The sequence below is a fragment of the Podarcis tiliguerta genome (assembly GCF_965153285.1).
Source record: "Podarcis tiliguerta genome assembly, chromosome: 3".
Taxonomy (NCBI): Eukaryota; Metazoa; Chordata; class Lepidosauria; order Squamata; family Lacertidae; genus Podarcis; species Podarcis tiliguerta.
Window position 1 is genome coordinate 39,648,831 of NC_139536.1, and position 23,920 is coordinate 39,672,750.

Here is a 23,920-nt window from a genome sequence, read left to right on the forward strand (position 1 = left end):
ACATTCTAGCTCAGGTGTAGACTTGTTGTATGATCTTAGATAAATCCCTTATCTCAGCCTTCCTTGCCTCTAAGCAAAACAGTGTCAACAAAACAGTGAACTACTTGCCAGGATGAATGGAAAACGGTTTATGAAATCAGTTTTTCTGGTAAAAAATGCTGAAACAATACTTTAACTATATGAAGTATTTCTACTGGTTTTTATATTTGCATAAGACACCTTATTAACATGTTATTTTGTGGTATTCCCTAGAGTTGCTGACATCATCAGCCAAGTTCTCTTTTTATTGTTTATAACAGGATATATTCAGTTGGAGGAATTCAATATTGCACTAAGGCAAATCATTTCAGCTTGCCAGTTCTAGGGGTTCTTCCAACATAAACATCCCAAGCCATGGGAAGCATACAGTGGGGAGGAGTGGGGCGAAAGCCCTATTGTGCAAGCAGAAGTCCTTGCACAGGGCTTCCAGTCAGGACTCATTAGGTGAACTCTGTCCAGGGACTTTGAAACATTCAAAAGTTCTCTTGATCATGACTTTTCAACACCTTGAGGATATATACTTCTTTTAAAAAAGGTTTGTTAAACCTTATGGGTTTGAGAATGGGGTTGAAAGTGTGCTGCAGAATTAATCTTTCTGACATACAATTTGGGTGACCATATTAAGAGGTGTGGGTTTTATTAGTGCAAAGAGCCTAGAATTTAAGGGAACATATATTTTAAGGATGGGTTACATTAATGACACTTAATGGCACACAGAGAAGCTTTATTTGTGTTGTCTGTATATGCTTGTAATACTTTGCATGGATCTTTATCTAAAGGTGTATATTGTAGCTATGAAAATTAAAAAAGAAGCAGAAACTAAACCGAAGAAAGCAGTGAAGAATGATGATGATGACGACGATTATAGCACAGTAGATGAACTGCCACCGGACAGTTTAATAACACTTGTGCAACCAGAGCTGCCCACTCTCAGCCGCCTCTGGTTAGCTGCACTTAAAGATTATGCTCTTTTGACTTTACCAGCAGAATTTGCAAGTCAACTTCCTCCAGACGGTAAGCTGTTAATTTAGTTTAGAGTACAGTTATTATAATAGTTTTGACATGTGGGTAGAAACTTTAAAAGACCAAGTTTAGGAAGGCTGAACAATGTCCATACCCTTGTTTTGCTATCATTTATAGGAAAAGACACAACAGCACATTCCCAATGCACAAAGCATGAGCCTAATTTCCTTAGCTCTGGAGCACTTGAGCCAGAGTTGGAAGGTTTCGCTGACCATGGTTAGGAAGCTGTCTCGAGTTTGTTTTTTCATGTTTGCAGAATCAAATAGTAACATCGAATGTCTGAATGAAATCAAACAGATTGTTCATATCGTCCTACATAACCTCAAACATAGTGTTCTTCACTAAATTTGGTTCCTGCAATAATCTCTGAAATGGAGTGATAAATGAACAATTCATGGATTTGTAATATATGAACTAGCCCAGGATGCCATGTTTCTGGCAGTGGGACAGTCAGAATGATAGACTTCACTGATAGTGAGCCACCATGTGAAGAATTCTATAAGCATGTGAGTTTGGGCCTAGTTTGCAGAGGCATGTTAGCAGAAATTCTAAGATGTAGTTGATATTAGCAAAATATTTAAAATGATAATGCACTTTTTACTCAGTTCCTTTCTGCCTCCATCGTCATGCTGAAATCTAGTGTAATATTTTGCCTGACAGGTGGAGCATTTTACACTCCAGAGACAATTGATACAGCTAGACTACATTACCGGAATTCATGGACCCCAATTCTACATGCAATTGCACTGTGGTTGAATAGTACAGGATTTAATGCTTCTGAATCAACAGAAGATGTGTCGGCAGCAATACCGAATCCACAGAAACGTGCCACATCCATTATGTTAAATCCAGCACCAGGAACACCACCATCCACCAAACCTTTGCAAGAGATAAACAAAGATCGAATGCATTTGATTTTGGGTAATATGTTGTGTTGTTGTTTCAGAATTCTGTGGTGGTGCTTTATATCATCAGGTAGCAATATTTCCTATTTTAATGGACTCTAGCTTTGTGACAGCACCAGAAACAGAAGCATTCTAGCTTTCAGAACTCGGGATGCCTAAGTGTTTGTGTTTCAGCCTGAGACTCTTGACTTGCTGATGGCTGCAGTAGTATTGTGCACAGTCATCTCATGTAAAAACAATTAAAACTAGTGTTTTATGTATGCACAGCAATATGCAATAATAGTTTTTTAAATACAGTAAACCCTTTACTAGTCACTGTTGTTCTGCTTCATCTAAAATCTAAAATAATTTGCTTTTCAGGTGTTAGTATACAGTTTCTCTGCTCTCCACGACCAGAAGAGCCTGTTGAACATGTTACATCCTGTTTACAAGCTCTGCACACTTTATTGGACTCCCCTTGTGCTAGAACCCACATTGCTGAGGATCAGGTATTATCACTGAAGTCTATAACTGCAAACTAGGATAGCCATCTGATTATGCAGAAAGTAAAGCAGATTGCGGGAACAATAAATTAAATGAAGGTTTCATGTATTGGTCATGGAATGGAAAAGTTTGTGAAATTGACAAATTGATTAACATTGACTAATATGTTTTGTCCTGATTTTTCTCAATTTAAATATTAATTATGAGGAAAAAACAGAACCAAATTTGTATTTTCAACCTTTTATTCAATAAATGCCAGCTCAGACATACTGAAACAGGTGCAGCGGTGTGAACCTAATGAACATTTGGGCAAAAACTAATCAAGTTAGCTGAGAGAGTTAAGCATATCGGAATTAAAAATGCTTAACTTTGGCTGAATGATAACAACAGTAAAATGATAAAACATTCTAAAATCATTTCATTAATTCAAAACAGATTAATGACAACCATTAGGCTAGAGTTCTGTGAGGATTGCCAAAGGAGGGAGTCAGGCTGTGCCCTGGCCAAAGGCCTGGTGGAACAGCTCTGTCTTGCAGGCCCTGCAGAAAGATGTCAATTCCCGCAGGGCCCTAGTCTCTTGTGACAGAGCATTTCACCAGATCGGAGCCACAGCTGAAAAAGCCCTGGCTCTGGTTGAGGCCAGGTTGATGCATATGGTTGCATGCATCTGGTTTATGCATTTGGTAAGTGCTTTATTTAAAGTGATGAATGCACACAATACAGTGGTACCTCGAGTTACATAGGCTTCATACACATACACTTACATACACTTCAGGTTACAGACTCTTCAAACCCAGAAATATTACCTTGGGTTAAGAACTTTGCTTCAGGATGAGAACAGAAATTGTGCTCCAGCGGCGTGGCGGCAGCAGGAGGCCCCATTAGCTAAAGTGGTGCTTCAGGTTAAGAACAGTTTCAGGTTAAGAACTGACTTCCGGAACAAATTAAGTAGGTAACCAGAGGTACCACTGTAAGTCTTTCAGATGTAGATTAAATGAGACATAAGGGATTACAGCAAAGTAGGATAACTTTATTATTAAAGCTTATGATCATATGCAACTTTGAAAAAAACTTTTTTTCTTGCTAGCTCCTTGGTGTTGAACTTTTGAGTGTGCTGCATCGACTACTCTTGACCTGCAATCCTCCTTCAGTCCAACTGCTAGTTACTGGTGTTGTGCAGCAGATTGTAAGAGCTGCTCAAGATCATCTACAAGAAAAAAGAAACACTATGAGTGAGATATGTTAACTTAATTTTGGGTTTCAGAAATAATGAAGTATATTAGAACAAAGTTTTGTTTGTGAAGATGGGATATTTCAAACTGTATCTTTCTTCATCCTATTTATATTCATTTTGCACACTTAACAAACCTAAACTAAGTTGAATCATTTAGTATACTTTGATGCATTTCAATAACACAAGAGAATCAAAATATTTCTATATTTCCTTACATTTGTAAAAGGAAACAGCTTTAACACTATTTCACTTGTTAATAATAATAATAATAATAATAATAATAATAATAATAATAATAATAATAATTTATTATTTATACCCCGCCCATCTGGCTGGGCTTCCCCAGCCACTCTGGGCAGCTTCCAAAAGAATATTAAAATACTGTGATACATCAAACATTAAAAGCTTCCCTAAACAGGGCTGCCTTCAGATGTCTTCTAAAAGTCTGGTAGTTGTTGTTCTCTTTGACATCTGGTGGGAGGGTGTTCCACAGGGAGGGCGCCACTACCGAGAAGGCCCTCTGCCTGGTTCCCTGTAACTTGGCTTCTCGCAGTGAGGGAACCGCCAGAAGGCCTTCGGTGCTGGACCTCAGTGTCCGGGTAGAACGATGGGGGTGGAGACGCTCCTTCAGGTATACTGGACCGAGGCCGTTTAGGGCTTTAAAGGTCAGCACCAACACTTTGAATTGTGCTCGGAAACGTACTGGGAGCCAATGTAGGTCTTTCAAGACCGGTATTATATGGTCTCGGCAGCTGCTCCCAGTCACCAGTCTGGCTGCTGCGTTCTGGAGTAGTTGTAGTTTCTGGGTCACCTTCAAAGGTAGCCCCACGTAGAGCGCATTGCAGTAGTCCAAGCGGGAGATAACCAGAGCATGCACCACTCTGGTGAGCCAGTCCGCAGGCAGATAGGGTCTCAGCCTGTGTACCAGATGGAGCTGGTACACAGCTGCCCTGGACACGGATTTAACCTGTGCCTCCATGGACAGCTGTGAGTCCAAAATGACTGCCAGGCTGCGCACCTGGTCCTTCAGGGGCACAGTTACCCCATTCAGGACCAGGGTCTCCTCCACACCTGCCCACCTCCTGTCCCCCAGAAACAGTACTTCTGTCTTGTCAGGATTCAATCTCAATCTGTTAGCCGCCATCCATCCTCCAACCGCCTCCAGACACTCACACAGGACCATCACCGCCTTCATTGGTTCTGATTTGAAAGAGAGGTAGAGCTGGGTGTCATCCGCATACTGATGAACACCCAGCCCAAACCCCCTGATGATCTCTCCCAGCCGCTGCATGTAGATGTTGAAAAGCATAGGGGAGAGGACAGAACCCTGAGGCAGTGAGAGCCCAGGGGTCTGAACACTCATCCCCCACCACCACTTTCTGAACACGGCCCAGGAGGAAGGAGCAGAACCACTGTATGACAGTGCCCCCAGCTCCCAGCCCCTCAAGACAGTCCAGAAGGATGTTATGGTCGATGGTATCAAATGCCGCTGAGAGATCCAGCAGAACTAGGAAACAGCTCTCACCTTTGTTCCTAGCCCGCCGGAGATCATCAACCAGTGCGACCAAGGCAGTTTCAGTCCCGTGATGAGGCCTGAATCCCAACAGGAAGGGATCCAAATGGTCCGCTTCTTCCAGGCGTGCCTGGAGTTGTTCAGCAACCACTCGCTCAATCACCTTGCCCAAGAATGGAAGATTTGAGACTGGGTGATAGTTGGCCATCGTGGCCGCATCTAAAGATTGTTTTTTAAGAAGCGGTTTAATAACCGCCTCTTTCAGCGGGTATGGGAAGGCTCCCTCATGGAGGGAAGCATTCACCACCCCACGAAGCCCATCGCCCAGCCCTTCCCGGCTAGCTTTTATAAGCCAAGATGGGCAAGGATCAAGGAGACAGGTGGTTGGTTTCACTCGTCCAAGCAGCCTGTCCACATCCTCGGAGGTAACAGATTGGAATTGATCCCACGCAATTTGACTAGACAGGACTCTAGCACTCTCCTACCCCGGCCCTGCTCCCATGGTGGCGTCTACCTCTTCCCGAATCTGAGCGACTTTATCTGCAAAAAACTTTGCAAAATCATTGCAGGAGATCATGTGGCCCATACTGGGCCCCGATGTAGCAGGTGGTTCCGCTAAATTGCGGACCATCTGAAAAAGTCTCCTGCTGCTGTTTTCTGCAGATGCAATAGAGGCGGTGAAGAAAGTCTTCTTCGCCGTCGCTATCGCCACTTGGTAGGCTCGACATTGAGCTCTAGCCTGTGTCCGGTCAGCTTCAGAATGGGTCATCCGCCACCGGCGCTCTAGCCGTCTCAACGATTGTTTCATTGCCCTCAGATCCGTGGAAAACCACGGGGCTGTCCGGGCTCCATGCACTTGTGTCACCTTTGATTCTGTATGTACCACAGTTTCTAACAGTAAACAGAAGCTGTCTAGTTACTAAATATTAATGTATACATTTTAAACAGTTTTATTGTTGTAATACTTTGTAGCTATATTTATACTTTCAGTATTTATTATGCATTATTTTGAATCCCTTTCTACATTGTCATCTGTGTATTCCGTATGATAGTCACATTCTTAATACATACTGCCTTTTATGTTCTTATTTTGTAGATGAAGAAGATGTAAAAGAAAAAGAGACTAGTACCATGTTGGGCGAAGGAGGAGAAAGTGGGGGTCTTGTGCCAGGAAAATCTCTTGTATTTGCTGCCATGGAGCTCCTAATGTTTATCCTAGTACGACACATGCCACATCTGAGCACAAAAATGTCAGATTCTCCGAGTCATATCTCCAGCAGAACCCAACAGCTTCCAGAAGAAAGTGCTCGTCTTGTAGCTGCCACAATTGGAATTCTGTCTGACCTGCCCACTCTCTGTTCCCCAGCTGGTAATGCAGTAGATCTTTCTTAAAGATCTTTCTTTAAGAGGTTTTGCAGAAAGTGTATCCTGGATAGTGAAATGAAAGCATGACAGGTTGAAACCTGTTTTTAAAATGTGGAAAGTGTTCGGAGAAATGTTTATGATGGTGGCACAGACAAGCAAAACAGGCTCTAATGCAACCTTTCCCAACCAGCATTGTGTTGGCTGAGGCTGATGTGAGTTGTAGTCCAAAACATCTATTATCTATTAAATTTGTATACCACCCGTCATCCAAAGATCTCAGGGCGATTCACAGCATAATACCCTGCCCCTCAGTGGTTCCTTGAAGGGACAGAATTTCCATTCCTTTAGCACTTGTTTTCCCCGAACTGCAGTCAGTTTATGGAGTACCTTTAAACCTCAGAGATTTGCTTCAGTAGAGCATTCTTGAAATCTGTACGCATTCATTTCAATAAACGGAACCCAGAACTTATTTGGTAAATGAAAAAATGATAGGCAGCTTTGAGTCAGATTTTTAACATTATAGCCATGCACAATCAGCAACGGCTGCTATTAGGACGTAAAGGTAAAGGTACCCCTGACAGTTTCCTGCTTGGCAGGGGGTTGGACTCGATGGCCCTAGTGGTCTCTTCCAACTCTATGATTCTATGATTCTAAGTCCAGTCGCGAACTACTCTGGGGTTGCGGCGCTCATCTTGCTTTACTGGCTGAGGGAGCCAGCGTTTGTCCGCAGACAGTTTCCGGTTCATGTGGCCAGCAGGACTGAGCTGCTTCTGGCGAAGCAGAGCAGCACACAAAAACACCATTTACCTTCCCGCCAGAGCGGTACCGATTTATCTACTCGCACTTGATGTGCTTTCGAACTGCTAGGTGGGCAGGAACTGGGACCGAACAACGGGAGCTCACCCCATCGCGGGGATTTGAACCTCCAACCTTCTGACCGGCAAGCCTTAGGCTCTGTGGTTTAGACCACAGCACCACCCACGTCCCCTGTTAGGACGTAGTTACTTCCAAAATGACACATATATGATACTTTAGTTTCACTAGGAAAGTGAAAGAGTAATAGAGTGCATAAGAAAAGTCCCACAGGAAGCCTGCAAGCAGGTGCTGAATGCAGTAGCAGTCTCTCCACTTGCGATTCCCATCAACTGGTATTCAGAAGCATGTTTCCTCCAACAATAGAGGTAGAACATAGTAATCATGTTTACTTCTATAGTTTGATATGAGCCTCTTTCCCTTTTATTCCACAATGGTAGTCAAGGCACCAGGACAGATTTGAAGCATCATGTGCAATGTTGTATTTTAACACGTGTGGGATGGACACACAAACAAAATCCAGTGGTTCTGGAGTGCATGGATAGCTGTGTGCCTACAGTGGCTTTTCTGTTATATGACTCCGATATGCTTCGTGTGTAACAGTGGGTACTGCCCAGCAGATAATACTTGCTCATGTGAAACACTACATAGAATATAGAACTATGGATCATGCCTATGGTGTAGCATTTTGTTCTTACACTCATGTGCAAGAAAATATGTTTTTTATCTTTCAGGATGCATGACAATTTTGCCCACAGTCCTGTTTCTAATAACTCAAGTGTTAAAAGATACTGCAGTGAAAACAACAGGGAACCATGTCCCCCCGCCAGTCTCCGCAGCACTTCAAGGATTGAAAAGTATTGTAACTCTTCCAATGACCATGAATGAAGAAATACACAAACAGTGGACAAATCTTATCCGCAGTACCTTGGCCTCAATTTTGGAATACCCTCAGCCAGGTAATTTGCATACAAACACAGCTACTAAAAAAATTAGCAAAAGGGACTGTTCTCGTAGGAACCAAAACTGGTGTACTTATTTCAATAATCATATGGCTATTTCTGTTAGATCTATAAAATTAAAAGAGAAAGGAATTAAGGATGCATATGGGGGTGTCCAAATCTTCTTTGGTGTATTAGTACTTCTTTGTAGGGTCCAGCATCCTCCTTTAATGCCATAAAAACCCCATGTTTGTTGAGTTTGAACTTCTTCATATATGGCAAGAGTATTAGGATGCATGAGCAATTCAGTTCTTTTATTAACAAAAGGGGACTAATTTGACAAAATAAAAGTGTGTTGCATATTTTTAATAACAATAAAAAAGCAGAACAAACAGAGGTATACTGGATTATTAAATATATCAATATTTTTAACAATTACATTATTGTGAGTCATTCTGTATGTTGCCTATATCTGTGGAATGTAGTTTTTAAAATCTCATGGGGATCAGAAAATCTTAAACCTACTTTCCAGAAACATATCAAGTGCAATCCTCTTCCATGTTATATCATAGGGTGGTGGTGGCTTTTACCACAAAAAACCTGGGCTGAAAGGGTTGTGCAATAAAACACTATTAATATTTAAATCAGAAATATTATGTTTATTTTCCAGTATTTTCTTACTTTGTAACTGAGCAGTTTCATTTTGCCTGTTTCAAAACCGTTTTAGTATAAGCTCTCATCCTGTTTTCACTGGATTTTTTTCAGAGGCCTCAAGGCCTATTCTGGATGAAGTCAGCATGCTTACAGCTATTGCACTCTTCCTTTGGTCTGCAAGCACAGAAATAATTGGAGTGCAGTCATTACAGAATGGCTGCATGAACAGATTCAAAATGGCACTGAACTCATCTGATCCTTGGGTGAGTATTCCATTTTCGCCCCAATGACCCAGCATTTATTAAAAGTTTACTCTCCCTAAAGCTACCATTTGTGCAGTTAAAAAAACCCTACATGTACTCTAATTCTCCCGTGCATGTAAGATGTTCGCAAGTGGGACCTCATTTACACAACTTAACCTACATATAGCCATATATCAACATAAAAAACATTTCTATTTTGACTTCCGGTTCAAGATTGGTTAATGTGGTGTAACATTTTAACAAACCAAAGCTACCATCTTACTCAAAAAGACAGGGATTCACTTTATACTAGCAGTGCTTTCTTACAGCTTTTTAATAGTAAATAAGTGATACAGGACCTCAAATAGGTAATAAACGTGAGCTATTTACAATATAAAAGTTAAAGGGACCCCTGACCATTAGGTCCAGTCGTGACCGACTCTGGGATTGCGGCGCTCATCTCGCTTTATTGGCCAAGGGAGCCGGCGTACAGCTTCCGGATCATGTGGCCAGCATGACTAAGCCGCTTCTGGCAAACCAGAGCAGCGCACGGAAATGCCATTTACCTTCCCGCCGGAGCGGTGCCTATTTATCTACTTGCACTTTGAGGTGCTTTCGAACTGCTAGGTTGGCAGGAGCAGGGACAGAGCAACAGGAGCTCACCCTGTCGTGGGGATTCGAACCGCCAACCTTCTGATCGGCAAGCCCTAGGCTCTGTGGTTTAACCCACAGCGTCCCATATTTACAATATAAAAACACAAAAATACTTAACAAACAAATAGTAACAGACAAAAACAGTACCACCTCCCCACACATTTTAAAAGGCCATAGATTGTTTAATTGGGAAAAGAAGAATGTTTGTTTTTTGCCTGGTGCCTAAATATATACAACGAAGGTGCCAGGGAAGCCTTCCTGAACATAAATCTGCCAATAGTGATCTAGGAACATTAGCAGTTGATGATACCATTTATAATAAACACAGAGAAAAATTTAGTCGGAATAGGAAATAATTCAGAACTTTAAAAAGACATTTTAGCTAATCTACTATTCGTCTACTATATATCTCTGTTAATTTAAAAAACTTGCCGTGTTACTAACTGATTCCTCAGCAGTAAATGAAGTTTTACCATGTCTTGAATTGTGATTTTCAAATATGGAACAAAATCAATTATCCCAAATTATTCGCACTCTGTGTAGTTCCAGAGTTTGTACCATGACAGATACTGTTTATTAAACAGACGAAATGACCTAGGACATAATTACCAAGTAACAGTATTTCTTGACCATTTGAATTGCCTTGTTTTCACTTTTCTTTCATGAACCGTTATTAACATTGTGATGGTTTCACTACCAACCCTAAACTAACAAAGCAATCTTTTTTTATTGTGATTAGGTTCAAGCCAAATGCTACCAGCTTCTGCTTTCTGTATTCCAACACACCAATCGAGCCCTCTCAACCCCCTATATCCATTCGCTGGCACCAATAATGGTTGAGAAACTGAAAAGTGTAGAGATCAACCGCCCAAACAACAAAATGGAACTTTTAGCAGTCCAGGAAGGAATCAAAGTTCTTGAAACACTGGTAGCTCTTGGAGAAGAACAGAATAGTAAGTAGCTTGAATAATAATTCTCAAATTGTACAGTACCTGCAATAGTTCTTTTTCTAAAGCTAATTGTCACAGTGGGAGGAATGGTTTCATAGACGGTGGCTGGGGAGAGAAGGATTAAACCTACACCTGGTATTTAATTTTAAATACCATACAGCATGATTGCTAATCATGTCATTAATGCTTTGAAGATAGGCTGTAGTTTCCTAGTTCAATGTCACTGCTAACAGATCTAGTGGACTCCCAAAAGCAACATCACCTTCAATTTTAATGAAGAAAAATAAATGCTCCCAGGTTTGGAACACACTACCCTAGAATGTAGGGACACGGGTGGCGCTGTGGGTTAAACCACAGAGCCTAGGACTTGCCGATCAGAAGGTCAGCGGTTTGAATCCCCACGATGGGGTGAGCTCCCGTTACTCAATCCCTGCTCCTGCCAACCTAGCAGTTCCCGGCGGGATGGTAAACGGCATTTCCGTACACTGCTCTGGTTCTCCAGAAGCGGCTTAGTCATGCTGGCCACATGACCCGGAAGCTGTACTCCCTTGGCCAGTAAAGCGAGATGAGCGCCGCAACCTCAGAGTCGGTCATGACTGGATCTAATGGTCAGGGGTCCCTTTACCTACCCTAGAATGTGGCATTTCCCCAAAGTAGTTTTTGGAAATTATGAATTTATAGATTATGGACTGTATCCAATTGTGTCCCTGCAATCACAGAAGATTATTTGATCCAGTAAAGGCTTCCATGAGTGGAAGAGTGAGTCAGCAAAAAATAGCTGCTCCCCTTTCCCACTGTGTGTCTCCACCTCTGCCAAGAAATACCAGCTCCAGAAGATTTGACTAACTCTTAGAAGCAGTGTAGGAGGAAGCCCAGGCAGCTGCAGGAGAAATGGGGGAGGGGTGTAAAATTCACTTTCCTCCCTTTTCTGGTCCCGGGAGATACATTTCAATATATCCCAATCACCTGAATCTGTAATAGGCATGGAACTCTCACACTCTAAAAAGCTAACCTATTTGTTTCAATTGGTGAAGCGGATGTTGCATTATTGATTTTTAAAAACCAAGATGGCTCTCTCAGTGAAAAGGAGCAAAGGCGGTCTGCACATGCACTTGTGCTTCAGAGTGCACGCAGCAAACAAATCTGTAATAGTGCGGGTTACATGCTTTGTGATATGCTATGATAATTCAACAGAATCAAAAAGAAGATATAATAAATGCCACCTGTTCTTCTGCAGGTTATATATTGCTAAATGTAGTTTTATCCTATATCTGCCCCCATGGTAACACAGTACCTTAGGGAAACATTTGGCTGTTCTGGAACTGAGCACAGTGTGGAGTTGCGAGGCGGTCCTAAAAATAGTTCTTCGGCTTTCCTTTTTGGATTTGTATTAGTCAGAAATGGATTGAGATTTTGGAGTTTTTATTCTTTAACAGAAATACGTGAACATGATGCTCTTAGTTCAAGTCCATAATTTTAAATCTGTTCTTTTTTTTCCCTTCTCCTTAGGAGTCCCACTGCTTGCGCTTCTTGTTCCCACCCTTATTTCTTATTTACTGAATGAGAATGCTTTCTCTTCTGCATCTGTGGTCTCAAAAGAACTTCATGAGTTTGCCCTCCAAGACCTAACACGCATTGGACCCCTTTATCCTCATGCATTCAAGACAGTCATGGGAGCAGCCCCTGAATTGAAAATACGGCTGGAAACTGCAGTGCGAGCAAGCCAGGCGAGCAAAGCAAAGGCAGCTGCCAGGCAACCACCACCCACAGTACATTCCACTCCAACAATTAAACTTAAAACTAGCTTTTTCTGATTTATTCTTACTGGAACCAATCATAAAATCGATCACCATGCAATATATCATTCCTTTTGTGTTGCTGAATAGCACTCTGTATTTTTGCATTGTTTGTCTGTGGCTATCCACTAGGGGTTTATGTTCCTAGGTGTGTGTTATAACTTGAAATCTGTGCATTTTAAGGGACGTAATATTATCTATATGTACATAGATTTTTATGAAATGGAATAAGTTTGATCATGCATCTGAGTCTGTGTTAAACTATCTCCTGTAACAAAGTGTTTGTGTATTACTTGGTGGCCTATATTTTTAGACTTTTAGAAATATCAGGTTCAGTGTGTGGTTATAAAAGCTGGGTATATATTTATTTTCCCTGGGCAAATTCACTGATGTGAGGGGGGGGGGGGAGGGCAGGCCTGCCCATAAGGCCAGGTGTGGCAGTCGCTTTGAATGCTCCACTGCTAGCAGAAAAGCAGCACTGGTTTCCAGCAGCACAGGTAAGGGAGGCTTGTGGGGTGGCAGTGGGGTATCAGCAGGGTCAAGCAGCAAAACAGGAAGTGCCTTCCCTGAGGGGGAGAGTAGGAAATTTGTGTACATTAGTATTTATCTAGTAATGTCAGATGCGGTAACACATTTTTGTACTAAACATGCACATACACAATATGTCAAGCCGGTTATGTCATGTAAAAAAAAAAAGAACCACTGGCTATAGCCAGATTCGACAGGGATAGCCATATTTGTCTTGTTACAACAGAAACAAGAAGACATCTTTGGTATATTTTAAGACCAACACATTTATTGTAGCATAATATTGCATTTACCTAAAATCCAGTTTGTCAGATGCATGCTATGGTGGATAGATACCTCTTTGTAACAGGCATAATGTGTGGATATAATTTACAAAAAATACACACAACATTGCAATCAAAACTCCATTGTGAAAAATACTTAATAGAACAAAAATGTGACAGAATTGCACTTCTTTTTGCCAAATGTTCCTGTCAAGACTACTATAGACCAAGATGACCCATGGAAAGACAAACAAGAGGCCAAGACCCTATGTTTCTTTTTTTCCATATTATTTGGTTCTTTACTAAAAGAGGTGTACTCTTAGGCAGCACGTTTATTGCCATTTATATGACACAAACACAGTCTACACTAGCAGCTTGTTATCTAGTACAGAAAGCATTTTCTATAAGGAGATAAACTTGATTTTCATAATACTTCTATGTCTTCTGTTAAAAAAAGGACCAGCAACTGAAACAATTTCATTGAACAACAGAATCTTCTGCTTCACAAAGGAGCCTTGCTTTCCTCTGGTAAAGCTACTACAGGACCATGAAGTGAATGGGCAGTGGATGGCGTTCATTCTCTGCTAACACTAAGCCCCTGTTGTCTGAGCTTTCCACAATCTAGTTTGATCTTAGAAACATTTTCATGCTTCTGGTTGAGAAATGTCTGCGGGCCTCGCACATTACGTAAGATCAGTTCTCTAAGTTATGGATTTTTCTGAAGGGTAGGGCTGTTTTGTTGTCATAGATTCCTGAACTGTTTGCAGTAATAGTGTGGGAGTTACTAAATTATCTTTATAACTAAAACAGGCTGGACAAGATATATATATATATATCTTGTCCAGCCTGTTTTAGATCATATATATATTTAATGATTCTCAAAACTTACGGATCCCTGACAATTTCAAAAATGAAATTGTTATTACCCAACAAGCCTGATAATCTATTTTCATACTTTAAACATACTGAAAGTGTTCTATGAGAAATGTGAACTATTGTGACCCACAATGAAGATAAGAGATGGATGCAAACAGCGCTTGTATAAAAGCCAGCTGGCAGGGGTTTTTTTTTTATATGCATAGAATTGCATCCAAACTGCACAAAGAATGCATGTAGGAGACAGAAGACTGGATATGGTTGTCACAGCAACTCCTGATACCAAAATAGTTTATTGGAAGGAGACTGGTTCATGACAGTGGTAGGCGTAATCCGCTGCCCTTCACCATCTCTGGTGTATAGCTTTGGTCTGTTCCTTCTGATTATGAGACATTATTCCAACTCTGCAAGCTTCCTAACCAAGCTTCCTTCAAGTAGGATGGGGGGGGGCAGGGCTTGAGGCTTATGAACACCCCATCCTACTTGAAAATCTCTGCTTGTCAGAGCTCTAATTGTGACAGCAAAGCACATACTGCAGTACTTAAGCAAACCAACTGTGACAGTAAACATATATTTTCTTAATAAGTGATCATTACGTAATAATTGCAACTCTTTGAAGTTAATTTTGTTTTAAACTTTTAGGCTGTAGTTTTTTGTTTGTTTTTAGTCTAGTAATACCAGTTTTCTACTTATCTCAGTAAAACTAAGAAGAGGAAGAAGAGGAAGAGTTTGGATTTGATATCCCGCCTTTCACTCCCTTTAAGGAGTCTCAAAGCGGCTAACATTCTCCTTTCCCTTCCTCCCCCACAACAAACACTCTGTGAGGTGAGTGGGGCTGAGAGACTGTGACTGGCCCAAGGTCACCCAGCAGCTGCATGTGGAGGAGTGGAGACCCGAACCCGGTTACCCAGATTACGTGACTACCGCTCTTAACCACTACACCACACTGGCTCTACCCTATAAAGTGGGACTATTTGTTGTTGTTGTTGTTTAGTCGTTCAGTCGTGTCCGACTCTTCGTGACCCCATGGACCAGAGCACGCCAGGCACTTCTGTCTTCCACTGCCACCCGCAGTTTGGTCAGATTCATGTTTGTAGCTTCGAGAACACTGTCTAACCATCTCGTCCTCTGTCGTCCTCTTCTCCTTGTGCCCTCCATCTTTCCCAACATCAGGGTCTTTTCCAGGGAGTCTTCTCTTCTCATGAGGTGGCCAAAGTATTGGAGCCTCAGCTTCACGATCTGTCCTTCCAGTGAGCACTCGGGGCTGATTTCCTTAAGAATGGATGCGTTTGATCTTCTTGCAGTCCATGGGACTCTCAAGAGTCTCCTCCAGCACCATAATTCAAAAGCGTCAATTCTTCGGCGATCAGCCTTCTTTATGGTCCAGCTCTCACTTCCATACATCACTACTGGGAAAACCATAGCTTTTACTATACGGACCTTTGTTGGCAAGGTGATGTCTCTACTTTTTAAAATGCTATCTAGGTTTGCCATTGCTTTCCTCCCAAGAAGCAGGCGTCTCTTAATTTCGTGGCTGCTGTCACCATCTGCAGTGATCATGGAGCCCAAGAAAGTAAAATCTCTCACTGCCTCCATTTCCTCCCCTTCTATTTGCCAGGAGGTGATGGGACCAGTGGCCATGATCTTCGTTTTTTTGATGTTGAGCTTCAGACCATATTTTGTGCTCTCCTCTTTCACCCTCAATAAAAGGTTTTTTAATTCCTCCTCACTTTCTGCCATCAAGGTTGTGTCATCTGCATATCTGAGGTTGTTGATATTTCTTCCAGCAATCTTAATTCCGGCTAGGGATTCATCCAGCCCAGCCTTTCCATCCCCTTCATGGATCACTGCCTTGCCGTGGCGAAGGGGCTTGAAGAACTCAGAGAAGCTATGAACTATGCCGAGCAGGGCACCCAAGATGAACAGGTCATAGTGGAGAGTTTGGACCAAACGTGATCCACCTGGAGCAGGAACCGGCAAGCCACTCCAGTATCCCTGCCAAGAAAACTCCATGGACAAAGACAACAGGCATATAAGTGGGACTATAAACTACCCTATAAAGTGGGACTGGATGACTAGGAGAGGCTGACTTAAGCTGTGTCTTTGTTGGCACAAAAATCAGGTCAGTTTAACAATGATTGCACCATAATATGCAACTTGTTGGGATCTTCAGGAATAGTGTTGCATGATCATCTTTAATCTTAGTCTCTAGATTCTAGAGTTAGATATTCCTGACCCAAAACCTCTGTGGTCCAATCCAGCGGGAAGTCTATTTCAACTCAAATATGCCCAATATAAATGGTGAAGGATCAAATTTTAAAGTAAAGGAGGCAAACGAATGCGGGTGTCTAACCAATTACTCCCTGGAAGTCTCTTCTTTTTCCTCATCTGAGCTCCAGAGCAGTAGTCTCTGCTGAAAAAAAGGCACTGCTAAAAGAAAGGCACAGAGCCACATCCTTTGTTACCTTAACAATTCTTAGCTAGAAGGCCACTATCACATCGAGAAGTGAGCCTGGCTGTTTCAGGCAGTGGCGTAGCGTGGGTTGTCAGCACCCGGGGCAAGGCAAGTAATTTGCGCCCCCTAACCCGGGGCAAGGCAAGTAATTTGCGCCCCCCCCCGCTGCACTGTCCCTCCCCCAGATAGTCCCTCGCTCTCTCTCCGTACCGCACCGCACGCCTGGCACCCTCCCCTCCACAGTGGGCGGCGACCCGGCGGCTCGGATCGGATTCGCACAGCCAGCACTGCAGTGAGAGAGAGTGAGTGAGCCAGGTAGGGGCAGAGCGCTGCGAGTGCGCCCCCCCCCCAGATGTTGCGCCCGGTGCGGCCGACCCCCCCTGCACCCCCCACGCTACGCCACTGGTTTCAGGAATTTGAATCCTGAACTCTGAATAGTTGCACTGGAGTGCAGGAGTTAAAATGTAGTTTGCACACTTTTAAAATGTCTTCATATCTGGTAGTACACAAAGGATAAGCAAACCAGAATAGCTGTTATGAATACAACCAAGTTTTTTTAAAATGTAGTATTTCTTGAAAACAAGGTTTAAATTACACAAACAAATATTAGATGCTTTGAAACTGCTTTGAGCTCAGTACTGCAGGAGGAGCTCAGTACTGTGGAGGAGGAGACGAATCCAGGAAATCAATATAGAGGAACAAAAGAAATAAAAATACCATAAGAATATCTCACAGCTGTTCTATGAAGAACTAACCCACAACCTGAAGGGTGGCTGATCTAATCAAAGAAGAATGTGAAATTCTGCATAGGATTGGTTCTCCAGACCTTCTCTTAGTCAAAGAAATGAACAAATAACTAGTGAAGGTTTTCAGTAAAGCGTCTGGATTGGGCTGCATTGTGAAGGGTTATCCTAGTCAGGCTGTGGTTTAGTGGTTAGAGTGTTGGACTAGGAGACCAAAACGCAAAACCCTACTCAGTCAGGAAGTTCATTGGGTGACCTTGGCCCAGTCTTAGCTTAACTCACCTCACAGGGTTGTTTTCTGAGGAGAAAATGAGGAAGAGCCGAGGAGGAGAATCCTGAAGGCCACCTTGAGCTTAGAGGAAAGGTGGATGTAAACACAACAAAGCATAGGCATCATTTATAGACTTGGCAATAAATGTCTTCTGTTTATCTAGGGGAAGAGAGGAATCAATAATCAAACAATGTCTCCATTGGACAGAAGCAGAAGCAGCTGCCTCAGGGAGTCAAGTGCTGGGACCAGGGGCGAGCTTATGAAGGACAGAGGTGTGCGCGCAGCTAAGTGGCCAGTCCTTCACCGGCAGTGGAGGACGCTGTTTCCGCTATTGCCAGTGGTGCAGAATGGGTCAATTCCCAGTTTGATCAGACTCTGTACTGGAAAGGGGAGACCTCGTGTCCTTTGCCTCTGCTCCCATCAACACCACGCCGGCTCCAAACATCGCTTGTAGCACTCGCCTCTTTTTTGCCTAATAGGACAAGCCCTGATTTTAGCTTCAAAGAGGCTCCTAGAGTATCGATAGGTTGTGTAAACAGGGATCAAATACAAGCGTCTGCATAATTACTTTTGTAAGATGCTAGTGCACGTGTAGCCCCCCCCCCCCACTTTTTAACAGATGTTTGCATTTTAAATATCTAAAATCCCAGTGCACCCGACCGTAGACTATTCAGAAGTAGCATGTTCAGTCCTCAAGGAAACTTCAGAGCTTTTAAGTGATATTTTGGGACGGGGCTTTCGCCAGCATATCTTCCTTTCTTCCTGACCACGAACGATGCACAGTCAACCCTCTCCTGTTTACAGCCATTTAATCCTAGGCAGAGAAAACGGTGCGGAAGGGCAGTTACAGAATCCATTTGCGACTAGCGACTTGCATAGAATAGCCTTCGGAGCCTCGCTCTCGATTCCAGAAACCGGACGGGAAACAAAACGAACTCCATTTCCCAGCATGCCCCGGGCCCGCCCTCTCAACGCTCGTTTCCCTCCCTCTGCCGTGTCCCTAGCCGGGCGCCGTAGCAGCCGGCGAGGGCGGCTGTCAGGCGTCTGACGGCGGGCAGGACGCGCCCAGTTTGTTGCTGCTTCCACTGAGACGCGGCTGCCTGACTAGCGGGGCGCGGGCGTCGTCGGCGTCGTCGTCAGCGGCGGCGGCTCCAGGGGCTGCCCGGCGGTGGGGACTGCGTGGCGGCCTCGGGCCGCGGCGACGGCTCCGGCCATGGACGAGCAGGCGGGGCCCGGGGTCTTCTTCAGCAACAACAACAACAACAACGCGCTGCTGCTGCCGCCGCCTCCGGGCGGGGCCGGGCAAGGGCTGGAGCCGGGAGAGGCGGCGGCGGCGGCGGCTGCAGCCGTAGCGGCGGCGGCCGGAGGCTCCTCGGCGGTCCCGGCTCCGGCCTCTGCGGCGCGGGCTCAGTACAGCGTCCCGGGCATCCTGCACTTCCTGCAGCACGAGTGGGGCCGCTTCGAGGCCGAGAGAGCCGAGTGGGAGGCGGAGCGGGCGGAGCTGCAGGTACCGTCCGGCCGCTTTCCCTTCGCCTTTCGCCTCGTCCGGGCCGCCGCCTCTTCTATGCAAACATCTCCACACGCGCGACTCTTCCTTCCCCTTCCCCGCCCGGACCTGTCTGCTGTTCTTCTCTCCTCCCTCCCTCCCTCCCTCCCCCCATTTCTCTCTTCTCCGTGCTTCCCCATCGGTTTAGCCTCGGAACTGTGGAAGAGGAGTGTGCCTCTGAGCATATGCAGAGCGCCTTTGCCTTGAGTGATTATTGTCAGCGCGCACTCGCAACCTGGGGGTTGCGGGGAGGCTTTCTAGCTGGCGGAGTCTTTCTTCTGAAGAAACAAAGCCCTGTGCTAGGCGGGAAGGGGCTAACAGGAGAGCTTCCTTTGACAACTGTTAGCTTGGGTCAGGCTTGCCTACAGGATGTACAGGTGCTTGGTGCCATGATAATATTATGGTTTTGGTCCCAGCAGAACATGAGTTGTGTATGTGCCTCCTTGCTCCACATGGGAATAGGAAAGGAGAGAGGATGTGATCTGGTAGTTGCTCTCCCAAGTACTACCCTTTTGAGAAGGAAATTATTAGAGATTTGTGTGATGTCTGTTACTGTAGTTATCTTTAACCAATATAGAATTGATGTGTCCCGCATGTAAAACAGCTTCGTTTTGGAATGTTGACTCAGTATGTGTGAACATTTTTCAAAGCACATCACATACATTGTCTGAGAAACACTTACAACAGTCCTGTAAAATGGAGTGATATTAATATCCTCAACTGCTGAAGGCAATTTCATTCAAATGGCAAGGGCCTGCTCCCTGTTTCTCTGTGCCCACTCACCCATCTTTCATGGAGGCCTGTAGTGGTTAGAGTGTCGGACTAGGACCTGGGTTCAAATTCCCACATGGCCATGAAGCTCACTGGGTGACTTGGGGTCTGTCGCTGCTTCTCTGCCTAACCTACCTCACAGGGGTGTTGTAGGGATTAAATGAGAAAAGGGAATATCATTTACAGATACCAATTTGAGCTCTCTGGCAAAAAAGGTCGCACCAAAGCCCCACAATATGTTGGCTGAATGGGATGCAAATTTGGCAGTTGGTTTATTGTGGGGAAAGTGTGAGGTCAGTAAGGGTTTTTTCTGATGCGGCATTTAGTTTCTTTGGATGGTGGAAACAGGGCTCCCTATTGTAAGGAGCTGTAGCAAGGTTTATGATTCTTAAGCATTTCAGAAGCACTTCTTTGATGTGTTTGTATCATGTGTGAAAAATCTTATGTCAGGCTAGTTGGTAAAGAAAGTGGAATGGAAGGATATACACATGCATGTTCTGTCAGTATGGGCATACATGTGCAAAATTAGACAAAACCTGCAAGGTGTGGAATTTGCTGCATGTTCTTACATCCTGGGATATTGTGTACCTCAACCTTATGATAGAAGGCTTTAAGATCTCCAAACAGCATGTTCTGTAGTAGACATGCTAGCTACAGTGGGAGTTTTGCTCAGTAGGTGATTCAATTACTGTGGCCTTTACTAGGTATTTCAATTTTTAGTGGGTTCTTAAAAACCTTAAATGTACAAGTGCAACAGGATGAAGATTCCTTCTGCATTCCAGATTGTGCAAGAAGCTACCAACATAACTTGGACTTGGTAGTACAGGCAACTCCCCATTTATGCAGGGATTTCATTCCGGGTCATTGCGTGCTTGCATGAAATTATATGAAATCGGAAACCCATTGGAAAAGTCTGCATAAAGGCCCCCCACCCCCAGTTCCTCCCTTTTAGTGATATTTCAGTGATGTCGTTATGACGTTTCTGGGTTACTTCTGGGTTCGGGATATGTGCACTTGTGCATGATCACGCACGTATTGGTTGCGTCCAAAACAGGAGCTGCCTGTAAATCTTCGAGCCTGAACTTGTCATAGGCTGCATAAAGTCCCTGGTAAAGCCACTTATCTCTGCTGTTTCTCCTTTTTCAGGTTAAGCAAAGGCTGATTGAGCGGTTCATGGTTATCTAATATTGTAGAATAGCCTCTGCTATTATTCCACATGAGAGGCTGTTGTGTCATTTGAAGCAAAAAAATGTGCACTTCACTATCATCCATAGATAGCATGAGTTCTGAGATGCTCATTAGCTATACAGCGGATGGTAGTTTGCCACAGAGATGGTTGGAAAAACAATCAAGGATCAACAACAGATTTGCATTGAAATGGCAAATGTGAATCATGTAAGCAAGTATAAGGCACATTGGGGCAAAACATTGCAACTTCACATATATGCTTACATGTGACTGGCCAGGAAAGACACCTTGCTAAATTCTGTGCTAGAGGGAATTAAGAAAGGAATTGAAAATAAAACTGCCCATGTCATAATGCCATTTTCAAAGCTATGATACAACCACACTTGGAGTCCTGTCCCGTCCTGCTTGCAGACTTCTTCTAGGTATATAGTTGGCCACTGTGAGAACAGGATGTACTTTTCATCTGACACAGCAGGGCAGATAAATGCTAGTATAGGTAGTTGCTAGCTAGCATTTGTGTATGCAGAGAATAAGGTTATAAACCCTTTCTCTCTCTCCATCATTTGCTATATTTTGTTTGTGCTGCTGATTGGTTTAAGTATTTGTTTATCTATTAGATGTTTTTCATAGAATCATAGAATTGTAGAGTTGGAAGGGACCCCAAGGGTCCTTAACTCAAATCCACTGCTTCCTAGCCTCTGGAGTTGGAGAAAACAAGCTTGTTCCATCCTCCGTGTGGCAGCCCTTTAGATATTTGGAGATAGCTATAATTTCTTCTCTTGTCTCGTCTTTACCAGGCTAAGCATACTCAATTCCCTCAACTGTTCCACATAAAGCTTGGTTTTGATCATGCTGGTCACCCTCCTCTGCACACATTCTAGCTTGTCAATATCCTTTTTAAATTATGACACCCAGAACCGGACGCAGTACTCCCATGTGTAGTCTGACCAAGGCAGAATAAAGCAGGAAAGTTATTTCTCTCGATCAGGACACTATACATTTGTTGATGCAACCTAGAATAACATTAGGTTTTTTTTGCTGATGCATCACACTATTAACTAATGTTAAGCTTGTGGTCTACTAAAATCCCTAGTTTCTTTTCACATGTACTACTGGCAAGCCAGGTGTCCCCCATCTTATATTCATGCAGCTGGTTCTTCCTGCCTCAGTGTAGAACCTTACATTTGTCCCTATTGAAATTCATTTTGCTAGTTTCGGCCCAGTTCTCCAATCTGTTATGGTCATCTTGAATCCCAATTTTGTCTTCTGTGGCATTGGCTACCCCTCCCAGTTTGGTGTCATCTGCAAATTTGATGAGCATGCCCTCCACACTTTCCGTCCCATATTGTGATCCTGATTATTTAAGCATTGAAAAGTGGAGGAATGTATCTCCATGTTTGCTCAGTGCTACTGGTTAAGCTTGCTGTAAAGGTGCAGTCCTTTATACATTTACTGAGGAGTAAGCCCCATTGTACACAATAGGTTTTGCTTTCAGAAAAGCCACGGGTACGATTGTGTTGAGACATTACCAAGACAGATAAGTAGTGACAATAGTGCAAAGTGTACTTTCTTATGGGGTTATTGTGTTCGTTAAAATTTCATAGCCCAAAACCCTACAAGGTACTACAATCGTAGCAGAATTAAGAGTCCTAGTCTGTCTGTTGCAAGCTTAGTATTTTTAGTTGCCTTCCTATGATTGAAAGTGTGCAAGTAGAAATAGAAAAAAAATCAAATGTTCCTATTGAACTAAGAAGTGAAAAATCAGGTTAAATTATGTTTCCCACCTGTGAAGAGTAAGTGACTTGCAATTTGTGGAATAGTTATGTGACTAGCTGCCACTTCTCTGGTATTCTAAACTCTGACATTCTAGATTTAGGATAATCTTGTTCAGTGGAAAATTAAATATTACTGTCTGCGCAGGCGAGTAGTGTCATTTCAGGCAGTGACAATAGGGTTTGACTGACATGTGCATCCATGTTTGTGTTCTTTGTATTATGTGCATGTAGGAATATAGGAAACTGCCGACTGAGTCAGACCATTTGGTCCATCTAGTTCAGTATTGCCTATGCTGACTAGCATCAGCTCTCCGGGATTTGAGGCAGGGTTCTCTCCCAGACCTACCTGGATATCCTGGGGGCAGATACTGTACCTACCACTGAACTACATCCCTTCCCCTAATGCAAATAGAGAAATCTCACATGTTATATTTCAGCTTATGCTGTGTTTCTCTTTCACAATTATTCTACATGAGCAAGTGAGACTTAATGGAGTGCTTTCAATATTAATTGGCTATAATCCAGGAATCTCATACCTTGTTTGGTACATTTTGCTGGACTACAGACTCCTATTTTCTGGGGAATGGCAAATCCCCATGCCATATGATCAGTTTTAAAACTTGAGGCAGATGACTTGGAGATCTTCTTATTTCTGGGAGATCCCAAGTCCCACAGGATTTTCTAAATTACCAGAAGTAGCTTTCAGGATTGCTGTGGTTGATTTACTGCCATCATCATACAATGATATTCTTTTGAAGTTGAAGCATCTCTGAGACTAAATGCAATTCTATGCACATTTATTTAGGATTAAGTTCTACTGAAGTGGGCCTGCTTTCTGAGCACTGCATAGAATTTCTCTACCTGCTAATGATTCAAGAATGAAATGGAATAA

General features: G+C 43.3%; 2 protein-coding genes across 4 annotated transcripts in view; both read left to right on the top strand.

Moving 5' to 3' along the window:
- HEATR5B (HEAT repeat containing 5B) overlaps positions 1 to 12,890 on the top strand; it is a 47,892-nt gene extending 35,002 nt beyond the window's left edge. Inside the window, exons 28-36 of the mRNA XM_083432082.1 lie at positions 819 to 1,053; positions 1,723 to 1,983; positions 2,328 to 2,455; positions 3,538 to 3,682; positions 6,294 to 6,566; positions 8,110 to 8,334; positions 9,082 to 9,233; positions 10,606 to 10,819; positions 12,326 to 12,890. Of these exons, the coding sequence (XP_083288208.1) occupies positions 819 to 1,053; positions 1,723 to 1,983; positions 2,328 to 2,455; positions 3,538 to 3,682; positions 6,294 to 6,566; positions 8,110 to 8,334; positions 9,082 to 9,233; positions 10,606 to 10,819; positions 12,326 to 12,630 (1,938 nt within the window). The 3' untranslated portion in view covers positions 12,631 to 12,890. The remainder of the gene's footprint in view (positions 1 to 818; positions 1,054 to 1,722; positions 1,984 to 2,327; positions 2,456 to 3,537; positions 3,683 to 6,293; positions 6,567 to 8,109; positions 8,335 to 9,081; positions 9,234 to 10,605; positions 10,820 to 12,325) is intronic.
- A 5,935-nt stretch (positions 12,891 to 18,825) lies between these two features.
- STRN (striatin) overlaps positions 18,826 to 23,920 on the top strand; it is a 53,679-nt gene continuing 48,584 nt past the window's right edge. The window contains exon 1 of one of the 3 annotated variants that reach the window (XM_083432160.1): positions 18,826 to 19,255. In XM_083432160.1, coding sequence (XP_083288286.1) covers positions 18,962 to 19,255 — 294 coding nt within the window. In that variant the 5' untranslated portion in view covers positions 18,826 to 18,961. The remainder of the gene's footprint in view (positions 19,256 to 23,920) is intronic. The other 2 variants (XM_083432162.1, XM_083432161.1) reach the window with 2 other exon arrangements.